This window comes from Misgurnus anguillicaudatus, chromosome 5, assembly GCF_027580225.2.
Source record: "Misgurnus anguillicaudatus chromosome 5, ASM2758022v2, whole genome shotgun sequence".
Lineage (NCBI taxonomy): Eukaryota > Metazoa > Chordata > Actinopteri > Cypriniformes > Cobitidae > Misgurnus > Misgurnus anguillicaudatus.
The window spans coordinates 23,217,866-23,240,501 of record NC_073341.2 but is presented as its reverse complement, the minus strand read 5'-3'; the positions used below and the strand labels follow the sequence as shown (position 1 = coordinate 23,240,501).

Genomic DNA, 22,636 nt, shown 5'->3' with positions numbered 1-22,636 from the left:
TAAAGTTTGTTTGTGGGACCTACAGTTATTGTACTACACCATTAGAAAGGATTTGTTAAAACATAACACAAACAAATGCGTAAAAAATTAACACATCCTTTCTTGGAGTGAATTACAGTGAAAGTGAAAGGAGTGCAAACACAACTTACCCCATAGGTGGGGTTAATTGTAACAAACAGAGGGTTTGTTGTAACAATTAAGGTATAAAAAGGTGGTGTTTCGGTGATTGCCCATATTTGACAAATATGTTACTTTCACTTTCAGTGTCAGAGACTTTAATCTGATGTGGGCAGCTAGGTAACTAATGTAATCAAATCAGAAGAGGTGTGGTCTTTAATTAATTGAAAACCAGATTTGCCACAGCCTCTAGATCATACAGAAAGGTTTAGTCATACGTGCTGCGGTTCAACTGATACAGTACAGTCAAGTTTTGACATGATAAGAATTTGGAGAAGGAGCTGAGTATGCAAAAGTCTGATTTTCCTAATGAAAACACGCACCATAAACATCATTTACATGGCATTTGCATGCAGGTTTTAGCAGACACTTTTATCCAAAGTAATTTAAAAACCTAGGAAAGCAACAGAGTGATTTGTCTTAAGGATAATTATTTGAAAAATGCTATTCAAGGATACTTTCAGCTTACAAAGTTTCAGCATACAGTATATATGTATGTAGGTAAGCCAGTTCAGATCGAATGGATGATTTGTGTGTGAGCAGCAATAAAATTAAAGAAATTTGTATTACTGTACAGTGGCAAGAAAAAGTATGTGAACCTTTTGGAATTTAATGGTTTTCTGAATAAATTTGTCATAAAATGTGATCTGATCTTTACCTTAGTTAATGGTATTGATAAACATAATTTGTCTGAAAATAACACTGATAATAAAACTGATCTTTCATGTCTGCTGTAAACACACTCATTCAACATTCAAAATGGCAGTGGAAAAAGTAAGTGAACCTTTAGAATGAATAACTGGTTTACACCCCTCCCCTTGGCAGCAATTACCTCAACCAGGTGCGTCCTGTAACTATGGATCAGACCTGCACATTGAGGAATTTTAACCCATTCTTCGTGGCAGAACTGCTTTAGCTCTGTCTTTGGATGTCTCATGTGTATGGGCCTCTTTAAGTCAATCCATAGCATCTGAGTTCTGGGCTCTGACTAGGCCACTCCAAAAAGCGTTTTTTGGTTTTCTGAAGTCATTCTGTTCTGGTGTTTTTGGATCGTTGTCCTGTTGCATCACCCACCTTCCACACAGTTTCAGCTCACATACAGACATTCTCACATTATCCTGAAGATTTGTTTGAAATACTTTGGAATTCATCTTCCCCTCAATGATTGCAAGCTGGCCAGGCCCTGGCCAAATCATGATGTTTTCTCCACCATACTTTACAGTTAAATAGTTCAATCTTAGTTCCATTCTGCCAATACCACTGTTGTACCACAAACTTAAAACTAGGCGTGCAGCAATGTTCTTTTTAGTGCGGTAGCTTATTTAGTGGTGTCCTGCCGTACCCTGCTTGTTTATTGTTTTACGTATTGTAGACTCGGGAACAGAGATGTTAGCAAGTTCCAATGATGCCTTCAAATTTTTGGCTGTCATTCGGGGTTGTTTCTTTATCTCATTGATGAGTCTTCGTTGTGCTCTTGGTGTCATTTTGACTGGGCTCCCACTTGTTGGTAGAGTACCAACATTCCCAAAGCGTATCCATTTGTAGATTGTTTACCTGTAGACTGGTGATTTCTAAAGTCTAAATCTGTAACCCTTTTCCAGCTTTATCTAAAGCAACAATTCTTGATCCTTGCTCCTCTGAAAGCCTTTTTTTATCAGTCAAAGTAGCTGTAGTCCACACCACCAAACCTATTATCTTAACGAGACTCCAATGAGCTTTTTTGAGGTCATAAACTCATAAACAGGGTTCACATACTTTTAATGACATGACACACATTACTCATAATAATGACATTACACGTGTCATGAACATGAAGGAGGGCATCATGAATATTTTTCTTGACCTCAACAGTGGTCAAAATTAAACTTGTCATTAAAGTGTTAATACCATGTTGCATTTTGTCAAGGTTTTTAAAATTATTTGACAGAAACGTCAAAAGATTATACTTTATGTGCATAATACATAAAAAACTGAATAGAAGTTGTTCCTTCTCACACAGAGGATTCTGTAATTTTTCTGACATACACTCTAAAAAAAATCTGTAAAAAAACGGACAAAGTACTGTGTAAATATGAATGAATTTTCCGTATTTATGTTTTACAGGCATTTATCTGTTTTTTAAATAACATGTTGCATTATGGGTGCAATAACCTCTGTTGCAATCTTTCACTTTTGCCTCTCTATCACCATCTCTGTTTGAAACCTAAAATTACAACAAGATACAAGTGTTATTCCAGCATCGACACATGTGATTTAGTAGACAAATCTTCTGCTGGAATAACACTTGTATCTTGTTCTGACAGCATTTGTTTAGAAGTTAAACATCATCCATGTTAGAAAATAACTCTGCAAGCAAGTTGTAATTTTAGGTTTCAAACAGAGATGGTGATAGAGAGAGAGGCAAAAGTGAAAGATTGCAACAGAGGTTATTGCACCCATAATGCAACATGTTATTAAAAAAACAGATAAATGCCTGTAAAACATAAATACGGAAAATTCCTTCATATTTACACAGTACTTTGTCCGTTTTTTTTAGTACATTCACTGGCCATTTCTGTCTTTCTGTTTGTGCTTAATGTATTGATGGCATGGTGGCGGTGCAATGCATTTAAAAAAAAAACGAAAGATGTTTTTCCTGACAGACCGGCCCATGAGACAACTAATCAGCAGCCTTATTGTTTTTGTATTTGACATTTGGCTTGCCCAATTCTATCTTAAAAAACTTTTCAGGCTTTTTTGCGAGCATGCCGCATCAGTGTGGATCTGTCAAAAAGTAAGAGACGAAATCTTGGACCTGCGGTAAGCAGAAATCCTGATTGGGGCAGCAGGGTGACAAAAAAAGAGATGAAGGGAAAAGATTTATAAGATTGCTGTGCTTTGGAATTGGTAAAAGGTGTTCAGGAAAAAAGTGATCAAAACATATGTTATGTGTCAGCTCTTATTCTTTTCTACTTAATCATTATATGACTTTGAGTTGGTATACATATATGTAGTGGACCGGTCTAAGCCAAAATGCCAGGGCCGATGTTTTGTCCCAGTCCAGCGCTGCCCGGAAGAAAAGCCAAGGAACCCCCTGATAAAAAATATGTTCACGTGGTTATAAGTAGCCTATACATTTCCTTTCTAAGTTAACATTTGCCATTTAAAAACTTTAGTCATTTCAGGGTAGGTTTCACTCAACCAAACATCATGAATGACATTTAGAATTATATCTTTTATTAGCCGAAACCCGCAGTAAAATCCCAAATAGTGTTTTTTTTAATTCTTTATATAAATACTTCACAATTCTAGATAGTTTGGTATGAGGTTCAAAAATAAAAAATAACCTCTTGACATCCCTTTATGCCATTCCTAACCTGTTTCACCTTCGTAATGCCATCATTACATTCTGTTTTAAAGGTAGGATAGGCAGGAATTATCTAAAAAACTTTTTTTTACAAATTAGTTTAAACTGTCTTTATATACAAATACATAATTAAAATGTAAGTACTCTGAAAAAGAGAGTATAAAACTTGAGTGTCTGTAGACCTCTCAAGGCTGTTTTAAACACAGTTAATTATTTCCATTCGGGATGAAACAAATGATTGGCTTGCGCGACTATCACTCTCTCTCTCGCGACCATGGCACCACCCCTGTTGCTATGGGATCTGCCCACACATGCGCACACCCGATTGATTTGCACGTGCACAAGGCACTCTAGGAAGAGCAAAAGTATGGCAGAGAAAGAGCATTCAGAACTCACAGTACCTGCATATGCAGTCAGCGAAGGCAAGGCAAAAAAAGGAATAAACGAAGCAATCAAACGAGAGTAAATATCACGTGGCTTTTCCTCGAGTCGACAATGCGGTAGCAGTATTGTCTCCGGAGTGTAGTTGTCATGGGCTTGCCAGATCTTTTGTGCTAGATCCATGTCTAAGTACATCTGGCAAGACCATGACAGTACTATGTTCTGTGTTGGGACATGTGGAGTCATATTGTGTGTGTGGTTTCCACATGTTCCCGGTGTCTTGTCGCTGTCATGGTCTTGCCAGACCTTTGTGTAGATTCAGGTCTTATTTCAGAGGGCAAGATTATGGCAGCATTGTGTTCTGTGTGGGAACACGTGTTTTCATATTATGTATTTGTGTCACGTGTTCCCAGTGTCTTGTCACTTTCCCCCTACTTCCTTATGTACTCGTGTCTTACGTAATTAATTATGTTCACCTGTTCCCCATTGATGTGGTGTCTTTATAATGCCCTCGTGTTCTCTGTGTTGTGCGCGTTCGTTGTCTAATAGTCATTGTGCATGTTTCCTGTGTGTTCTGATACGATTCCTGTTTTGTTCCCGTGTTTTGGTTTGTGTTTCATCACAGTGTTAGGCTGGAGAGGTCGACTCTCGTTCCTCCAGCGCCGGAGACCACGCCAGCGCTCGATCCCCGTCCAGCACTCACGGCCTCCAGACGGAGGAGGAAGAGGGCGAAGGGGGCTTTGGAACTGTTGCCACAACCAGTGCAGCCTGAGACTCATCACCCGCCGGCGCAGCCGGAGTCTCGTCACCCGCCGGCGCAGCCGGAGTCTCGTCACCCGCCGGCGCAGCCGGAGTCGCGTCACCCGCCGGCGCAGCCGGAGACGCGTCACGCCTCAGCGCAGTCTGAGACGCGTCACCCTTCAGCGGGTCAGCAACAGAACTTTGGAACTTACCGTTTTCACTCCGGACATTATTCCCATCCTGTTGTTGACCCCCCCCCTTATTTGTTATTTCTGTTAAATCATCCCAACCCTTTCGTTACTTATGTTTGTTTGCCTTTGATGTTTATTGTAATGTTGTCGTGGTTGTCTTCTGTTGTGCAGTCCCTCGTTCCTCGTGTTTAATGTTATGTTTGTTGGTGTCTTGTATCCACCTTTAAAGAAGGGGGTACTGTCATGGGCTTGCCAGATCTTTTGTGCTAGATCCATGTCTGAGTACATCTGGCAAGACCATGACAGTACTATGTTCTGTGTGGGGACATGTGGAGTCATATTGTGTGTGTGGTTTCCACATGTTCCCAGCGTCTTGTCGCTGTCATGGTCTTGCCAGACCTTTGTGTAGATTCAGGTCTTATTTCAGAGGGCAAGATTATGGCAGCATTGTGTTCTGTGTGGGAACACGTGTTTTCATATTATGTATTTGTGTCACATGTTCCCAGTGTCTTGTCACTTTCACCCTACTCCCTTATGTACTCGTGTCTTACGTAATTAATCATGTTCACCTGTTCCCCATTGATGTGGGGCCCGTACCATGAAAATGGTTAAACAAACTCAGGGTTACAGGATTAGTTTCAGGTTGACAAAACCAAGCCAATGTGCAGGCCTTGTTGGTAAAAGCTATTTTCATGGTACCCAAAACCCAGGATTTGCACAAACTAATCCTAAACAAAGCTGGCCAACCAACTAAACCAGCTTCATGGTATAGGCCCGTGGTGTCTTTATTATGCCCTCGTGTTCTCTGTGTTGTGCTCGTTCGTTGTCTAATAGTCAGTGTGCATGTTTCCTGTGTGTTCTGATACGATTCCTGTTTTGTTCCCGTGTTTTGGTTTGTGTTTCATCACAGTGTTAGTTTATCCTCTGTTTTACCCCCTCGTGGGTTTTTGTGTTTTGTAATAAATCCTCAGTTTATTATTTAAGTCGTGCTTGCGTGTGGGTTCTCTTTTGTCTATATACATACCGTGACAGTAGTCCTCATCAGAGTCAACAATGCTTTCATCACGGAAACTCTTACATGCAAAACACCGCATATTTTATGAATCTTCCACGAAATTCACCTTCTTTACAGTGTAACTGATGGTAATAAAAAAACTTGTTTCAATGCAATCTGTTTTTAGCTTTGTCTTATAACTAGCTCGTTTGTTACCGATTCAAACTAAATATTTTTTTAACTTTACCAGTGTCAATATGCTAGCTTAATAGTGATTAAAAGCCATCTTTTTTGTTTATATTCATAGTGATAAAGTTAGGTGTATTATTACATGTGATTGTGACATGATGTTACTACATGCACCGTGCTTCTTCCTCTCCGAGGGAAATGCTTCTCCCAGCAGAGCCGGTCAGCGTCGCGCGTTCATGTGTTTTGGGGGCGTGGCTTTAGAAGCAACCCAGAAGGGAAGGGGTGGAGTGAATGGAAAAATTAGCTGTGTTTAAAACAGTGGTGAGAGGTTTACAGACACTCAAGTTTTATACTCTCTTTTTCAGAGTACTTACATTTAACTTATGTATTGGTATAAAAAGACAGTTTAAACAAATTTGTAAAAAAGTTTTTTAGATAATTCCTGCCTATCCTGCCTTTAACTAATGCACTGAAGTGGCAATTTGGACGACACCCAGTATGAACTTACTACACTGCTCCCACCTTATGGCCATCAGTGTCAGTACAGCATTGTATTGTTCCCCAAACATTGCAAATACAGAAATGATAACCATATTATTAATACCAAAATTAGTACCTTTAATACATTTAAAGTATAAGTTTCTGGAACAGATAACTGTTTTCACTAAACTGATCTCTACACTTTATTTCCCACCCTTAAAATACTTTTCAGGGCAAAACAAAAATTTAATTTTACATTTTCAACATATTTTGTTTGATTTATAAGCTGTTTATTTATAAGCTGATACATTTTTAATATCTGGAATTGCTTACTAAGCAGGTCTGCCAACATGGAGCCATGCAGCCCTGGTGGGAAAGGGGTAGGGGAGAGTGGGGCAAAGTGAGACAGTGGGTAAGTTGACCCACCCCCTGTATCTAGGCTACCATACAGATTTGTAGCCGTCTGACCACAAATCCAGGTAGCAACCATCATTTCTATTTGACTATGGTAAAGAGAAGCACAAGTTAAAGAGATAAGTATGAGTTTTTTACAAAAAACAGTTTTTATCCCATCAAAGTTAAATTTATACATGTCAAGTATAATTCAATTCAATTCAATTTTATTTATATAGCGCTTTTCACAAGTGTTAATTGTTGCAAAGCAGCTTTACATGAGAAGATGTAGAGGAGAACACAGAAAATCAATAGATAATATAAGAAGTAGAGAAAGCGGTTAAACCGTACAAGCGAGCATATTAATAATGTAACGTATACTGCTAAGTTAAGCCAAAGTTGGCTGACTCTCCCTGGGATTAAAAACCCTCTAGGAAAAAAAACCCAATGGGAAAAAGTCCTAGAAGGACAAAAACCCTTGGGAGGAATTAATATATATTTATATATATATAGAAACGGTAGGGATAGGAGGCGGGTAAGCGAATTAAACTGGTTTAGCTGGTGGTCGTTGGTCGGGCATCGGCTGGTCATCACGTTGAAGGACAGCCAGTGGATCAGTGATGCAATGATCTTCACAGCAACCGGAACTGGGTCTGTTTGTCTCATGGTCCTCGTGGTTGAGGACGAGACAGGGAGAGAAAAACAGAATTCTATTAGCGTAGGGGCCGTTCGCATGCAATGCAAGTGTCAAACATTATAGTGGTTCAAGTCGGCTCGGTTCCAGACAGGCTAACTATTGCGGCAATAGTATATTACCCATATGAGGTATGTGAGTGCTTTGTTCTAGACAAACTAACTACTGCGGGAAATGTACATTTACTGGACATTTTATGTGAATGCTTTGTTAAAGAAGAATGTCTTAAGTTTAGATTTAAATTGATCGACTGTGTCTGATACTCGAACATTATTTGGTAAATCATTCCAGAGCTTAGGGGCTAAGTAGGAAAAAGATCTACCACCTTTAGACACTTTTGATATTCTAGGGATAATTAAGTGACCAGAATTTTGTGAGCGCAGTTTACGTGATGGATTGTATTCTGATAGTAGTTCTTTAATATACGAAGGCGCTAGGCCATTTAAGGCTTTGTAGGTGATTAGTAATATTTTAAATTGTATACGATATTTAACTGGTAGCCAGTGTAAAGATGCCAGAATTGGACTGATGTGGTCATACTTTTTAGATCGAGTAAGCACTCTTGCGGCGGCGTTTTGAACCAGCTGTAGCTTGTTTACCTGATTTGCATGGCATCCCCCGAGTAACGAGTTACAATAGTCTATTCTAGAGGTCATAAAAGCATGTATAAGCTTTTCTGCGTCTGATGCAGACAGCATATGGCGTATTTTTGTGATATTTCTAAGATGGAAGAATGCTGTGCGGCAGATGTTGGCGTTATGACTATCAAAAGATAGATTGCTGTCGAACATTACGCCTAAATTCTTAACCGTGGAAGATGGCACCACCGTGCAGCCATCTATGGGCAACTTGTAATCTGACATATTATGTTTGTAGCGATTCGGTTCAATAATAAGTATCTCTGTTTTATTGGAGTTTAGCATAAGAAAGTTTTGTGCCATCCAGTCCCTAATATCACTAATGCAGTCTGTTAGCTTAGAAAACTGGTGGGTTTCGCTAGGATGCGACGAGATGTAAAGCTGGGTATCATCCGCATAGCAGTGAAAACTTATGTTATGTTTCCTGATAATGTCTCCTAGAGGTAACATATATAACGAGAATAGGATAGGGCTTAGAACTGATCCCTGAGGTATGCCGTATTTAACGGGGGAGTGATATGACTCTTCCTCATTTACATAAACAAAGTGATATCGATTGGTTAGATACGATCTGAACCAGGCTAACGCCTGACCACTGATGCCAACATAGTTTTCTAGTCTATTGAGTAAGATTGTGTGATCTATTGTGTCAAAGGCTGCACTAAGGTCTAGTAATATAAGGATTGAGATTTCACCACGATCGGATGTTAATAGGAGGTCATTTGTAACTCTAAGCAGCGCTGTCTCTGTGCTATGGTGGGGCCTGAATCCTGATTGGAACTTTTCATATGTATTATTATTTTCTACGAATGTGCGTAGCTGGCTTGCCACTACTTTTTCTAATATTTTAGAAAGAAAAGGTAGATTTGAGATTGGTCTAAAGTTATTAAGATCTCCCTGGTCAAGGTTTTGCTTTTTAATGAGCGGTCTAATAACTGCTAGTTTGAAAGCTGTTGGAACGTATCCTAATTCTAGAGATGAGTTAAAGATATTAAGTACCGTGTCTGACACTACATGAAATACCTCTTTTAGTAATTTTGTGGGAACGGGGTCTAGTATACAGGACGATGATTTGGATGACGTTACTAGTTTAGAGAGCTCTTCTATTGTAGTAGGATTAAATGACTCAAGATGTTCGTTTGGTAATCTAGTGGAAAATGTACTATTGGGTAGAGTGATGGCTGCTTGCGTAGTTTCTATGTTTTCCCTAATAAACATAATTTTGTTAGTAAAGAAGTTCATGAAGTCATCACTATTGTGTTGGAGTTTACTATTGGTTTCTGTTTGTTCTTTGTTTCTAGTCAGTTTCGCAACTGTGCTAAATAGAAAACGAGGGTTGTTATGATTTTCTTTAATAAGCGTACTGAGATAGGTAGATCTGGCAGTTTTAATAGCCTGTCTGTAGTGTTGAACACTCTCTTTCCATGCTAAACGCCATACCTCTAACTTTGTGCTTCGGTAGTTTCTTTCCATTTTTCTAGCTACTTTTTTAAGGGCTGCAGTATGATGGTCATACCATGGAGCTGGCGGTTTTTCTTTGATTCTCTTTTTTCGAATGGGAGCAACGGCATCCAACGTGCTAGAGCAGACGTTGTTCAGGTTTTCTATTATAATATCTAGATCTTCACGATTATCTGCTACATGTTTCATTTGAGACAGGTCTGGAAGAGTGCTAATAAAGCTATCTTTAGTGGTGGAAATTATTGTTCTGGCTAATCTGTAGCATGTTGTAGACTGAGCGGTCCTATCTAGAAGTATTGTGCATGACACAAGGCAATGGTCTGAAACGGCATCGCTCTGGGGTGATATTTCGATGTCATTAATATTGAGTCCGAGTGACAGAATTAAGTCTAGTGTGTGATTACGAGTATGCGTGGGCCCTGACACGTTTTGTTTAATGCCGAGAGAATTTAGAATATCCATAAACGCACGTCCTAATGCATCTTTTGGATTATCCACATGGATATTAAAATCACCAACGATAAGAGCTTTATCTACAGTGACTGTAAGCTCAGATAGGAAGTCTGCTATTTCTTTAAGAAAATCTGTGTGGTGGCCTGGAGGCCTATATATGGTAGCTAAAATGAACGAAAGTCGTTTGTTGTTGCGATCAGTTATTTCCATATTTAACAGTATTATTTCAAACGAATTAAATTTTAGGTTGGATTTATGGTTTACTTTGAATATTTTGTTGTATATTGTAGCTACACCACCCCCTCTCCCTATTAGACAAGGAACATGTTTATAATAATAGTCTTGTGGGGTGGATTCGTTTAAACTGGTGTAATCGTCTGCTTTAAGCCAGGTTTCTGTTAAACAGAGTGCATCTAAGTTTTGGTCAGTAATTATTTCATTGATAATTGGTTCTTTGTTGGTAAGTGATCTAATGTTAAGAAGGCCGAATTTTAACATTTGAGTTTCATCTGTTAATGTATTATGTTCTAGTTTTATGTTAATAAGATTTGTACGAGACGAGGTAAACGGTGCTCTGTATTTATTTGTTCGAGGAACAGACACAGTCGAGGTGTGTTGGTACTCTGTTAAAAAAGGCTCTATGTGCTGGGATATATGTGATCTTGACATGTCAAGGCAGCTAACAGACTGATGGGTAAGCCGATCTGTCTGTGGCTGTTATGTTAAAGCAAATTTATCCAGGTCTAAATATTTATACCATACATATTGGTGATAGGCTAATGTATAAAACCAGGTCAATGATTTAGCTAAAGATTAGCCTGAATTACTAAACTAGGCAGTTTTTCCCAAAATGGTGGCCGTGGGGCAAAGTGAACCAAATGCTGTGGGGTAAACTGAACCAGCGGTTCAATGTACCCCACCATGATGTTTAGTTAAAAAAAATTTAAATAGAGCAATCAACATTATTATTATTATTTCCCTTCCAAATAGGGCAAAAATAGACAATTTCATTAAAATGACAAATCCTAGGGTTGTAAATGGACATTTAAAAACGTTTCTGGATAATGTTTGCACTTAATAAAGTTACATGCCTTCTATGTTAATATCAAATAACAATTTAACACATTATTTCAATGCATTCTTTGGCACCCTTAAAATTAAATTTAAGAATGGTGTGAATTTTTTAACTATGTTCGGGTTTAAACAAAAAAAGTCAGTGGGTCAGTTTACCCCTTCACATGGATCAACTTACCCCTCAGCTGGGGCAAGTTGAGCCACAAGAGCACTTTTTTTTGAGAAGCCACCTTTTCAAAGCCCTTTGTTATAACGGCATTCTTATCATTTCATTTGACAGGAGACATCCTTAAAGGGGGGGTTTAATGGTATTTCAAGCATTCTGACTTATTAACACAGTTATAGAGTTGTTTCCTCATGCTAAACGTAGGCAAAGTGTCAAAAATGCAGTTGGGCGTGTTTCAGAGTATTTCTGTGCCGAATGCACTTCGCCAGGGTTCGTACAAGTTTCGGCTATTTTTTTTCGATTACGGTTCTAACTGACGTTTCAGGGGTTTTCGATACGTATCACTTCTTTATATGGGCTTCCGCCGGAAAACTTTCCCCGGAAAACCCCGCCCAGCCGTCAGTCAGCGGGAGACGCTAGAGCTTGCTAACAGCTTATCACGCCACTCAGCTTTGTTTAATTTCAAAAGTCAACAATGGCACAAGAAGAAGTGTGTTTTTGGATGTAAGGAGAAGACATCCAGCCTCATGGAAACAATGGATATAGTTTATTATCCGGATTAGCAGCGGAGTTTTGCGTGTGTGTTTGATGCGGTGGATTTTCAGAACCGGGTCATGACGAGTTACACGTGGTAAGTAAGACTTCTGTCTTATGTTGGAAATAGGCACGTGCATATTATATAAATGACACGAACATGTAGTGAATCACACGTTATAAGTGTTGTATAGTGTTGCATGACTCGTACTCGCTCCTCCCGTGTTATAACTCCTCCTTCTTCATTTTTTCGTACGTTATCGGAAAGATTGGTTAAAGCTAATATTTCTTTTATAAATCTGATTAAACTAAAGACTCTTCAGAGATATAAAGGATGTCATACTACTCTATAGGTACTCCAGATTGATATCAGAAATGCAGAAACAGCGTGTGTTACGTGAGCTTTAAATAAAGGTTGATGGTTTTGTTTGACTTCTGTCTCATTTTTTCAGGCAGATAAGGCAACATATGTAAAAATTGGCTCATCTTACCCTGCTCTCCCCTATAGATGCAGATGGATACACTTTCCAGTACAAACTGTCTCTGATAATTGAAAAAACTGTATAAAGTGTTGCAACCATCCCCACACTCCCTTATTCACCTTATTCCGCCACGCCCCTTTTTAATTCTTCGCTCTTCCGCATTTTGTCAACCGACTTCCGCTGCTAATATGGCACAGTGCATTCGGTGGTTAGTTTGGTGGCTAGAAGATTGTTTGTAGTTCACTATAACTTTAGCGAAAGGACAAATATCGCTACTGCTGTTAATGTTTTAAATTAGGAGCATGGTTAAAACTTCATACGACGCTCGGATAGTCTTATATTGTCCCATCAATCGTCTCGTGGTTAGACAATATGAAGCGGCCGCGGCAAGTAACCTGGCATATTTAATTACCTCGTCCTGTCAGCAGTTGATGGAGCAGCATTGGAAATTATTAAAAGTATGTCTACCAATATTTACACAGTGATTTCGTCTTTTTTAAAGCAAATGTGCACCTTAGCCAGTCCAATAACTATTTCGTTTTTATGTGGTACCATGATAGAATTCATTTGCAAACTTGCCAACACTACAAAGCTCACATATGATTTAAGAAATTCCTTACAGGTAATATCTGATCACACTGTAAAGGTTTATATAACTGCATGGGAGGTTACATCTGATCACATAGTAAACGTTTAATATAACTGCATGACAGGTAACAGCTGATCACATAGTAAAGGTTTAATATCACTGCATGACATCTGATCACATATGAAGGTTTAATGTAACTTTACAACATCTGATCACATTGTAAAGGTTTAATATAAATGCACATCATCTGATCATATTGTAAATGTTTAATATCACTGCATGACATCTGATCACATATAAAGGTTTAATGTAACTTTACAACAGGTAAAGCAAGACCACCCTGCAATAAATTAAGACACAGCTTTATCGGAGTCATCAGGAGCTGATCCCAAGTGTTTATCTGGAAGCTGTTGGTGTATGTACTGGTAAAGTGCTTGGCGACTGTGTAATGGATGCAATATCAACCCTGTGTAAAGCTGAACCAAAGATGGTTGTTTCTCAGTAGAGATATGTACATTTGTGCCAGCTCAACACATTGGAGCAGTTTCTCGGACAGGGTTTACAGGACTAGGATTTAATTATATTAGGACATTTTAGTTTTCACAAACAAACCCTAAAAAACAAGATTGGTGCGCATCTTGTGACAAAACAATGGCACTCATATATGTTGAGGTATGTCAGTAAAAGGTGTTTTTAAATTATTGTAGCTCAAATATGCATTTTAGCCTGGGACCAGCATAAGCCCTGTCAGGGAAACCGCACCATTGTTTTCACATATCAGATGTAGGTTGCTTCAGGTTGAGTTGTGATGTTAAAGTGTAGTTGTGGTCAGAGACGGATGGATCCTCCCATTGTGTTTCTGCATCACAGTTTAGGAACATGTTGATTGTATCATCCTCACAGTTGTTCACTGCATCACTACACATCAATGCATCTGTGAAGACAATATAAGCATAAACATTTTTATGTTAGTATTTAAAATAAACTTGCATCATGAGAATTAATATATAAATGGCACCCATACTTAAACAGAACAGTGTGTAAGAGAGAGATGCATTAAAAAGAGACAGTAACATTATACACACAACCTTTAACTTCAGTGTTAAATAATACGTTGTTTAATAGGTCATTATCAATATCTGAATGAGAAATGAACTGACATTCTAGCATCTGAAATGTCAGTAACTTGTAGGAATCACGTGGGCTACTGTAAGAATGCAATGTACTATAATATCTTGTTGTACTATCGTAAATATAAAAATATAGGTGGACAATTAAAACCATTCAAATAGTTGCATTTTATAAACTAACGTTACTGATCTTAAGTGTATTTGTAGAACGGACTTCACAAATCTAACTTTAGGCGAACGAGCAAAAAGTTAGCTAAGATAGCTTACCTGAAACTGGCCACCTTTTCAACACCCGGCGTGGTTTAAAGTTACCGGAACATCGTAGTCGAACCATTACTTGGGATAAGGGTGTTCCTCAGTTTGCTTAAAATTGGTAAGAAAGAAACATAAAGGTGCTCGAGTGAGCTTTTTAAGCTTAATGCGTTGCCTTCAGTCACTGCCTCAGCTGCTCATCGTCTATGCGGCCGGAAGAACGTTGACAAAATGAGCGCAATGGCGCCGCACTGGTTGTCGTGAAAAATAAGGTAAATACAGTAGCAGAGTGTCATGTTTGTGGTGAGTATCTGCTACACCTGGGGCCTGTCAGGTGAGTATCACAAGAAGCCCTGTAGGTAAAATAAAGAATCCCTCTTCTTAATTTACAGCTATGTGAGTGAATCCCAAGTTCAGGAGTGACCACACACTTCCCCACAATGTCATTATAAAATACATCAATGTCCCAAACCTCAAATATGAGTTCATGACCAAACTCAATTGAGCCAAAATCATAGCTGACATTCCATTCTGGGTTATTATCGTCCATTATCACATCGGTCTCCTCGTACATAAAATTGTACCAAACTTTCATGAAACCATCAGTGCGTGTGAAGAGGTCTGCCTTTAAGCCTGCAGCTCTCTGCACCAAGACTGCTCCAGTATCACGACCGGCCCGCAGAGGGCAGCAGTTATGATCCAGATTTGGTGCTTTTGAACATTCTTGTTTCTCTTCATGATCTACAGAAAGCATGTTTTCTTCAATGTACTCTGTTACTGCTCTTCTCAGATTAGCACTGACCTCAGGATCAGTCACCAGATGATGAAGAGGAAAAATTGCATATGATATAACATCAGGGTTGTCATGCAAGCTCATCATCCAGTTTGAGTAGGCATCAGATGGACTTTGGTGTAAAACAAGGTATTTCTCACCTCCCAGCACCTCGATCTTGTGTGTCATAAACCCCTGGTAGAAGCCCATACTCATATCATCTTTAAAGATTTGAGAGCATTTGTTGGAAAATGAGACGTTAGCTGGAAGTAATCCCAATGCCATCTTCAACTCAATGTTCAGACAGTTTTTTTCAGAGAAGTCCGAAAAGCTGTGACCCGTCTCATTCGCCTCCGAGATGATTTCGGACAGATTTAATCTGCTTACTGGTTTTGTTTTGATGTTTAAGTAAATAACAGCTGTGCGATGGCCTGGGGGAGGGTTTTATGAAACTTTCCTTAGGGAATGAGGATGAAGTGCAAGGTCAAGAGTAATCAGATGAATGCAGGACGCTTGATACGCTTGAATGCAATTTTCCTATAACTGCATGTGACTTACAAAAGCTAGTAAGTTACAGGATTGTTTAGCTTATTTGGTGAGTATATGGAGTAAAATAATGGAAAATGTCAAATTAAAACAGTTTGTGCTACTGTAAATATAAATATAATGTATATAAAATGTAAAAATAATTAGAATTGTAATTTAATAAATAAATTGATAATGTATTTTCAGCAATGAAATATAACCCTTCACATACTTCCTTACATAAAATTAAATTAAAGTTTAGCTTATTGAAAATACTTTAGTATAGTTCTTGTGTGTGGTCTTCTCTCTGTATGCCTCTCTCACTTTGGCCTGGGCCTTTATAACCCCTACTTACTCTATACTTTCCAGGAGATCTCCATTATTTCCCTAAAACCACTGTTTCTGTTAAGAGCAATAAAAATAATGAAGCAAATGGGTACATTTGGTTTTTAATAATGTTGTTACATTTCAGAACAGTGCAGGTGATCAAGCTCATCAGCAAGGACTCGATTGAGGCCTGCATGCTTCGTGTGGGACAGGAGAAACTGAAACTGGAGCAGGACATGACCACTGATGAGGGTGAGTTTTAATACTGCCAGTATCTATATATTTACCAGCTGTATTACTGTGTTATTTGATGCTTTCTAACTCATTTCTAAAGGTTCATTTTACTGATTGTTTACTTATTTTTACTGTGTTCAGGTGAAGATGGTGCTATGACTGAACAAATGGCTGAGCTGCTCAAAGTCTCACTGGGTTTATAAAGAACATAAATCAACTTAGCTTGTGCATTGGCATTCACTCATGGCAACGTGGAAACAAACAACTTGATACCTTTAAGTCCTAAAATCACTGTTTGACATGGGAGCTGTTAATAAGGGTTCGATAAGGACTGGCACTTTCTCTAGCAGTGTCCAAATATTTTAGGTCCAGTTTTAAATAACGCACAAACCTTGGAAAATGTTATGGCCATACAGGAGAAAAGTGATCTTGCTCAGGGATCACCTGAAATATTACTTGTAATATCATACTGGAGGAGATCCATTTTGCATTTGTGCCATCTGTAAAATGTGAAACTTTATCAGGTCAGATTAGCCCAGATTGCACACAATGGGCATAATATGTCTGTTGACCTTTTATACGTGTACTGTAGCAATTTAACAACGTGTCATTGTAGTATTTTTATAAATAAAGACAATACATCCACTTGCTGAAACAATCTGAACTTTATTGATTGAAAAAGGTCATTAGATGTGTGCATGTTACAAGTGTTTTCTGTAAACAATAGTCCAAATATATCCTGATAATTATGAATTAACTTAGAATTGAGTCCAAAGTACCATCATTTCAATGAAGTGGCAGGGTGGCAGTAGGGCGGTTTCCCAAACAGGTCTTATAGCCCCAGAATAAAATGCATGTATGAGCTGCCTTCATTTAAAAACACCTTGCACTTGCATATCTTAACATATCAGTGCCATTGTTTTGTCCCAAAATGCACACCAGTAGTTTGTTTGTAAAAACTCCTAATATAATGAAGACCTAGTCCTGTATCATTCTAAACCCTGTCCCGGAAACTGCCCAATAGAAATGTAGCTATATATCACAATTATATATTTGTTTAATAAAAAATATAGTAAAACTATAATTCTTTTATTAATTAAAAGCTTTTGTATTAAAATCATATAGTTTGGACAGGCACCTAAGCTGGACTTACTTAATTTTACTGACTAGTGTTTTTTTTAAACTTGATGAATTTATTATAAATGGAATCATAAAAGAAAGGAAATTTTGAATTTAAAGATAAGTAATTGTAAAGTAATGTTGATTTCTTTATTTTTACTTCCCATATGACACCCCTATACCCATCACCATGTTACAAATGATTAAATTTGTTTTGTTATCTTTCTAGTCCCTCACTATGAAGCATTTCTTCTCTGCTTTCTGCAGCCAGAAAATCATCTTGTTAAAAAATAAATGCTCCTACTACAAAAACAATCATTGCATTAAAGGCTAGACCAGCCTTCTCTCCTCTAGATGTGTCAAGCATTAATGCCATTTGAATTTCATCTGGTTCTGCCAGTCGCCATGTCTTAGTTCCTTTAACTCTCACCCAGGACCGATCGCCTTCTGTCATTACAGCCACAGTGTTTGTTGCATTGCTGATCAATGGAGGATTTGTATAAGGTGGAAGGCGAGCAGGCTTTAAATCGCCACCAGTAAACACGGGTGATTGGACGCAGTACAATATCTCACAACCATCACTAATGGTGGCTAATTGTTGGCTGAACTGAGGTGGACAGCGAGACTGATTTTGTGCAAGAGGATTGCCAGACTGACAGCTAAAGAAACCACCGAAAGGAACTGAGGATTTGGTTCCTGTTGTATAATCTTTGCTTAAACAAACCATCATGCCATTAGACAATAGTTTTTGAGCAAAGAAATTGTCAGGACAGCTGCTGGATTTTGTTATAGGGTTTTGCAAAGATGGTCCATAAAGACCTCCAAAAAGATATCCGGAATAATTAGGAGTTTTCTGATTTGTGGAACACCAGTATGTGTCCATTTTTGCACGACGGACAAAATAGGTATCACTACAAGCCTCATTACAACAAGTAGACAGCCATAAAAAACCACATGAATGACATTTCTTGCTGCACTCAACATGATAATACCCATCTTCTATTGTCTCAGAGCGTAATAGGGTGGCAGTGTACAGCTGAGGACATGAAAAATCACCAGTGGCTGGATTGTTTTGAGTCTTTTCATTACAGATGATATTTCCATCTACCGTCAGTGGGGTGCAGTTTTGGTAAACACCACCAAAGCTAAGATTAGTGACCGGACCCTCACAAGAAGCATCATCCACATTTGCCTGGAAGTTAAAATTTTTGGAATTTGGATCCAAACACCCTGGAATTGTGTTTACTTTGTGGTAATTATCTGCAGCCTCATAAACTAACAAAGCTAGTTTAGTAACTATTGGCTCTGGAAGGTCTGGAAATGTTGATGGATTGAGAAAATAGTGCAGAGGCAGTCCAGAGCGATCAATAGCCACCAGATTATTGAGTGTGCTCTCCTGCCACTTCTGTAGAGTGATGCCTGGGTAAAATAAAGCCCCTCCATGACTCTGAATTAAAGAATATGTGATATTACCCTGATATTCGCTTGTTTCAGATGTTTCTTGAGTATCCGTGACACCAATATCAAATTTTACTTTGCCAAAAAAGTTCAAGCCTGCTGATGCTGAGACAGAAGACATGTCTGATTGACTGCTAGAGATGAAAGACTTTTTCAGATAGTCCTCCTGCACTAAAGTGGCACCGGCATCAACACTTGTGATAACATGAGTACCATAGTCAAGAATAAGTTTCTCTGACAGGTAAGTTGCTTGACGTGTTTGGTTGTTCTCAATGGCGTCTGCGATTTCCACAGCCTGTTGAGCAAAGGAAGAGTCCAGAGCAAAATTTGTATATGCCTTCACTGTGTACAGATGATTATATACCTGAAAATACAAAAAAGAATAGAAGAGAAAAAAATCATGAAAATAGAAAGTTAAGGCCTGTTTTAACAATGAAGAAAAAGTACACATGGCTTGTCTTAAAGCACAGTACACCACAGACCAAGGACGTAGGTTTGTTTTGAACATTGTTTGAAACATTATACATTGTTGGTATGCTGCGTGTTATTTTTTTAAGTGTAAAAAATGTATGTTTCTTGTGTATGTTATTATATTTTTTTTCTTATCTATCTGTATCTATTAGGGATGTCCTAAGGATTTACATATTTGAAGTTAATCTTTCTATCAGGCATGAAAATCCCTCACCTTTCGGTAAGGTTTTTTTAAAAGCCAAAACAGGTGACCCACGTTAAACCAGAAATCATTCATTTCCCATGGAGAGTCACAAAGGGGCTGCGTGAGGTGCCGACCATCTGCAAATGTGTAAATTTTGGATCCATTTTAAGCATTGGATCCGTTAAAAAAATTTACTTGTGCGACTACACCGTATGCGATATGCCGACCGGAAGTGATGTATTTCATTGTATTCCAATCATAAACTCTGTGTGAGGTGAAAATTATTAATCCTTTTTGTTTAACTTTATTAGTAACACTTGAATCCTTTTAAAAAAACTTTATTTAATTTAATTTGTGTATGTAATTATTTTAATCTTGTCTTCATATGTTCTCTCCAAAAAATATTGGCAATCTTTGTCATATATGCATAGCTGTTTATTGTTTCATTCATTTGCGTTCATTTATTTATTCCACCATATATTAGAATGAAACCTCTTTCGCTGAAATGAGCTTCTCTCCCATATACAATTAAACTAAAACTTCATTACGACTGCCACTAGGGGGTGAACTCCCACTGTCGTTTTCGTATGTCATGTGCAGTGGAAAGGCGGCTTAACTGTGGGTTTACACCAGACGAGAGTCCAGCGATTTGTGCAAGTTCATTACATACAATATAAATGCAAAGACGCGATCAGATCAGACGCGTTCTCGCATGGGGCGAGGTGAATGATGCGATATGGGTGGCGCGTTTACCTCAAAAACACGCGCTTTTCACCTTAAACGCGTCTTTGCCCAAGTTGAAAATATTCAACACGAAGTTAAAGGCGCTCTAAGCGAATTGACGCGTTTTAGACCATAAAACATTTTTTGTTACATACAGCAAACATCTCCTCACTATCTGCTTGCTGCCTGTCCGCTGATCAAACTGTAAAAAAACCGCGATCTCTGTAGACAGCTCAGGCTCGACAAACGGCAATATCAACATAGTGGCCAAACCTAGCACAACAAAACATAACAAAGTGTTCCAGTCAATAAACAACAAGAAGGATTTGGGGGTGGGGGTTGGGCGCGTTCATGAAAGCACGGACAGGAGAGGGAGGGGGAGGCGTTAGTTACGCTCCGTTTGTTTGAAAACAGCTCAAACATCAACAGGAAGTGACGTCGCACATTATTCGCTTAGAGAGCCTTTAAATACCACGAGTAATCTAGAACGAGTAATGCGATGCCCCGCGTTTGGTGTGTACTTAGCATAATGCTACGTTCAGACCAGCCACGGTAGAGGCGTCAAGCGCGAGTGATTTCAATGTGAAGTCAATGTAAAGACGCATTGACGCTAGTCTGGGGGTCTTGCGGCACAAATGAGGCGTTAGTGTGGCGCGGTAGATGCAATTCCGCAGCAAACACACGAGTTGAAAAATTTTACTACAGCGGAAAAATGTGCCGCGTTAACCAATCAGGAGATTGCTCTAGTAGTGACGTGATTACAGGAAGCGAGAGGGGTCACAGAAGTCCCTCCCATGACTAGAATTTCACGAAGCGAGTAAACTGAAACTGTTCAAGCGGCAAACTCGGTAGATGCGATTTTGACGCCTCAAACGCGGCTGGTTTGAACCCACGGTAAGGGACACAACTCTGTAAATCTAAATTCAAAATGCGTGACGTGTGAGCCCGATTTTAACCCAACTCTCTAGGTTGTTATGGAAATAACCCAATGGTTTTTAGAGTGTATTATAATCTAAACGTTAATTTAAGTAGAAGAAATTCAGTTTTTTTACCTTAAAATAGTGTTACAATAATATTAAACAATATAACATTTTCATTATAATTCTGACATTTTATAATCAATAAGAGTAATAAAAAATTTGTTTAGGCTGCAAAGCTACCGTGAACATTAATATTTAATTGTACAGTTATTTTCACTTACTTGAACCCGAGCTGTTACCGAATTCTCTTTCACTTGGTGGGTTTTCATACGTTGGTTTTCTTTTGAGAATTTTCCATTGATCATAGACTGAAAAGATGCATCTGCATTGATGGAGCGTGAAGTTGAGCTTTTCTCCTCCAGCCATGACATGATGATCTCAGAATTTGTTTCCACTCCGCTTTCTTTCTGTGGAATGACAAAGACTTCATCGGGAATGAAATAAACACCATCTTCAGTGGTCTGGCACTGGGAATAGCTCAGGTTCATCACTCGTCCCATGTCAATGTTACGCAGGTTATCCCAACCACCACCTGGTAGAACCTCCAGTCCTGTTAAAGCTGAGTTTTTGCGACAATCACTGAGTCCATTACTGGGACGGATGTGTAGATTAAGATCACAGACATGGATAAAACAGCAGATCATCAGCAGATAGATTGCTCTAAATTCCATGATTCTCAAGTGTGCTGGATAACTGTTTTCCCTATATGATTGCATTTGGTTTTTATTGCAGTGTGGTCTTCATTAAACCAGTTTAGCCAGTTTTAATGATAGGCTAGTACATTTTTGGAACAATGGTTTCTAATGGTTGATGTGGAACAGAACATAACAAAAGATTACTTTCAATTTCACTTTTACATAAAAGTTTATGTAAGAACCATAATTAACGAACATCCTATAGATTATTTCAGTACATAATTACTATGAAACTTTGATCCTAAAGACCCATGCCCTCCCGAATTAGTTCCAACCTTAAAGATTGGACAAACTAATCAAATTGTGTGTTTATGCTTGAGTGAATGGGGGCCATTTATTGTTCATTTTATCTGTCTTGCATACAGACCTGCCAACCTATACACATTTTGACCTCTAAGTAAGCTGATACGATTTTTCACCTGGTGATGCCTCTGCCACGCACAGCACTTAAAACAACAGAAAAAAGAAAAGTGTGTCCAATCATAACACTGGGTTCATACATGAAATAGAAAGCAGGGATTATTGACAAGTCGTATGGCCTATCATTGACAAGAGTCTGCAATCGAAGGAACCACAAAATCCGGTGTGATCCCCTTCCACCCTTTCTGATGATTTTTTTAATCGAAGAGTCAAGACATATGACCCCTAAGTTAAATGTGTTTGGTGGATGTGAAAAGTGGAAATATTGAATTAGCTTAATCCATGAAGTCGACAGCCTCTCGGGCTCCTTTATAACGTGCACTTGACTGCAACACGTTCTAACATTACTTCTGATTTGTAAAT

General features: G+C 38.6%; 2 protein-coding genes and 1 long non-coding RNA gene across 3 annotated transcripts; 1 reads left to right on the top strand and 2 right to left on the bottom strand.

Moving 5' to 3' along the window:
• Nucleotides 1-14,656: 14,656 nt before the first annotated feature.
• On the bottom strand, nt 14,657-16,042 carry LOC129414550 (perforin-1-like). The gene is made up of 2 exons (XM_073867387.1): nt 16,025-16,042; nt 14,657-15,488 (listed from the first exon to the last, which is right to left on the bottom strand). Exons 1-2 carry the CDS (start codon nt 16,040-16,042, stop codon nt 14,658-14,660), a joined length of 849 nt encoding a protein of 282 aa, XP_073723488.1. The 3' UTR covers nt 14,657.
• Nucleotides 16,043-16,134: 92 nt separating this feature from the next.
• LOC141363847 (uncharacterized) lies at nt 16,135-16,866 on the top strand. The gene is made up of 2 exons (XR_012369433.1): nt 16,135-16,241; nt 16,365-16,866. It is a non-coding gene; the product is annotated as an uncharacterized lncRNA (long non-coding RNA).
• A 133-nt stretch (nt 16,867-16,999) lies between these two features.
• LOC141363948 (macrophage-expressed gene 1 protein-like) lies at nt 17,000-21,833 on the bottom strand. The gene is made up of 2 exons (XM_073867761.1): nt 21,380-21,833; nt 17,000-19,164 (listed from the first exon to the last, which is right to left on the bottom strand). The coding sequence occupies exons 1-2, from the start codon at nt 21,827-21,829 to the stop codon at nt 17,626-17,628; spliced, it is 1,989 nt and encodes a 662-aa protein (XP_073723862.1). The 5' UTR covers nt 21,830-21,833; the 3' UTR covers nt 17,000-17,625.
• Between the last annotated feature and the right edge of the window lie 803 nt (nt 21,834-22,636).

Excerpts from the sequence above, each read along its gene's own strand:
- LOC141363948 (XM_073867761.1), bottom strand. The coding sequence starts at position 21,829 with ATGGAATTTAGAGCAATCTATCTGCTGATGATCTGCTGTTTTATCCAT. Across the intron at positions 19,165-21,379 it reads CGGTAACAGCTCGGGTTCAA|GTATATAATCATCTGTACAC; the intron begins GTAAGTGAAAAT and ends TTGTATTTTCAG.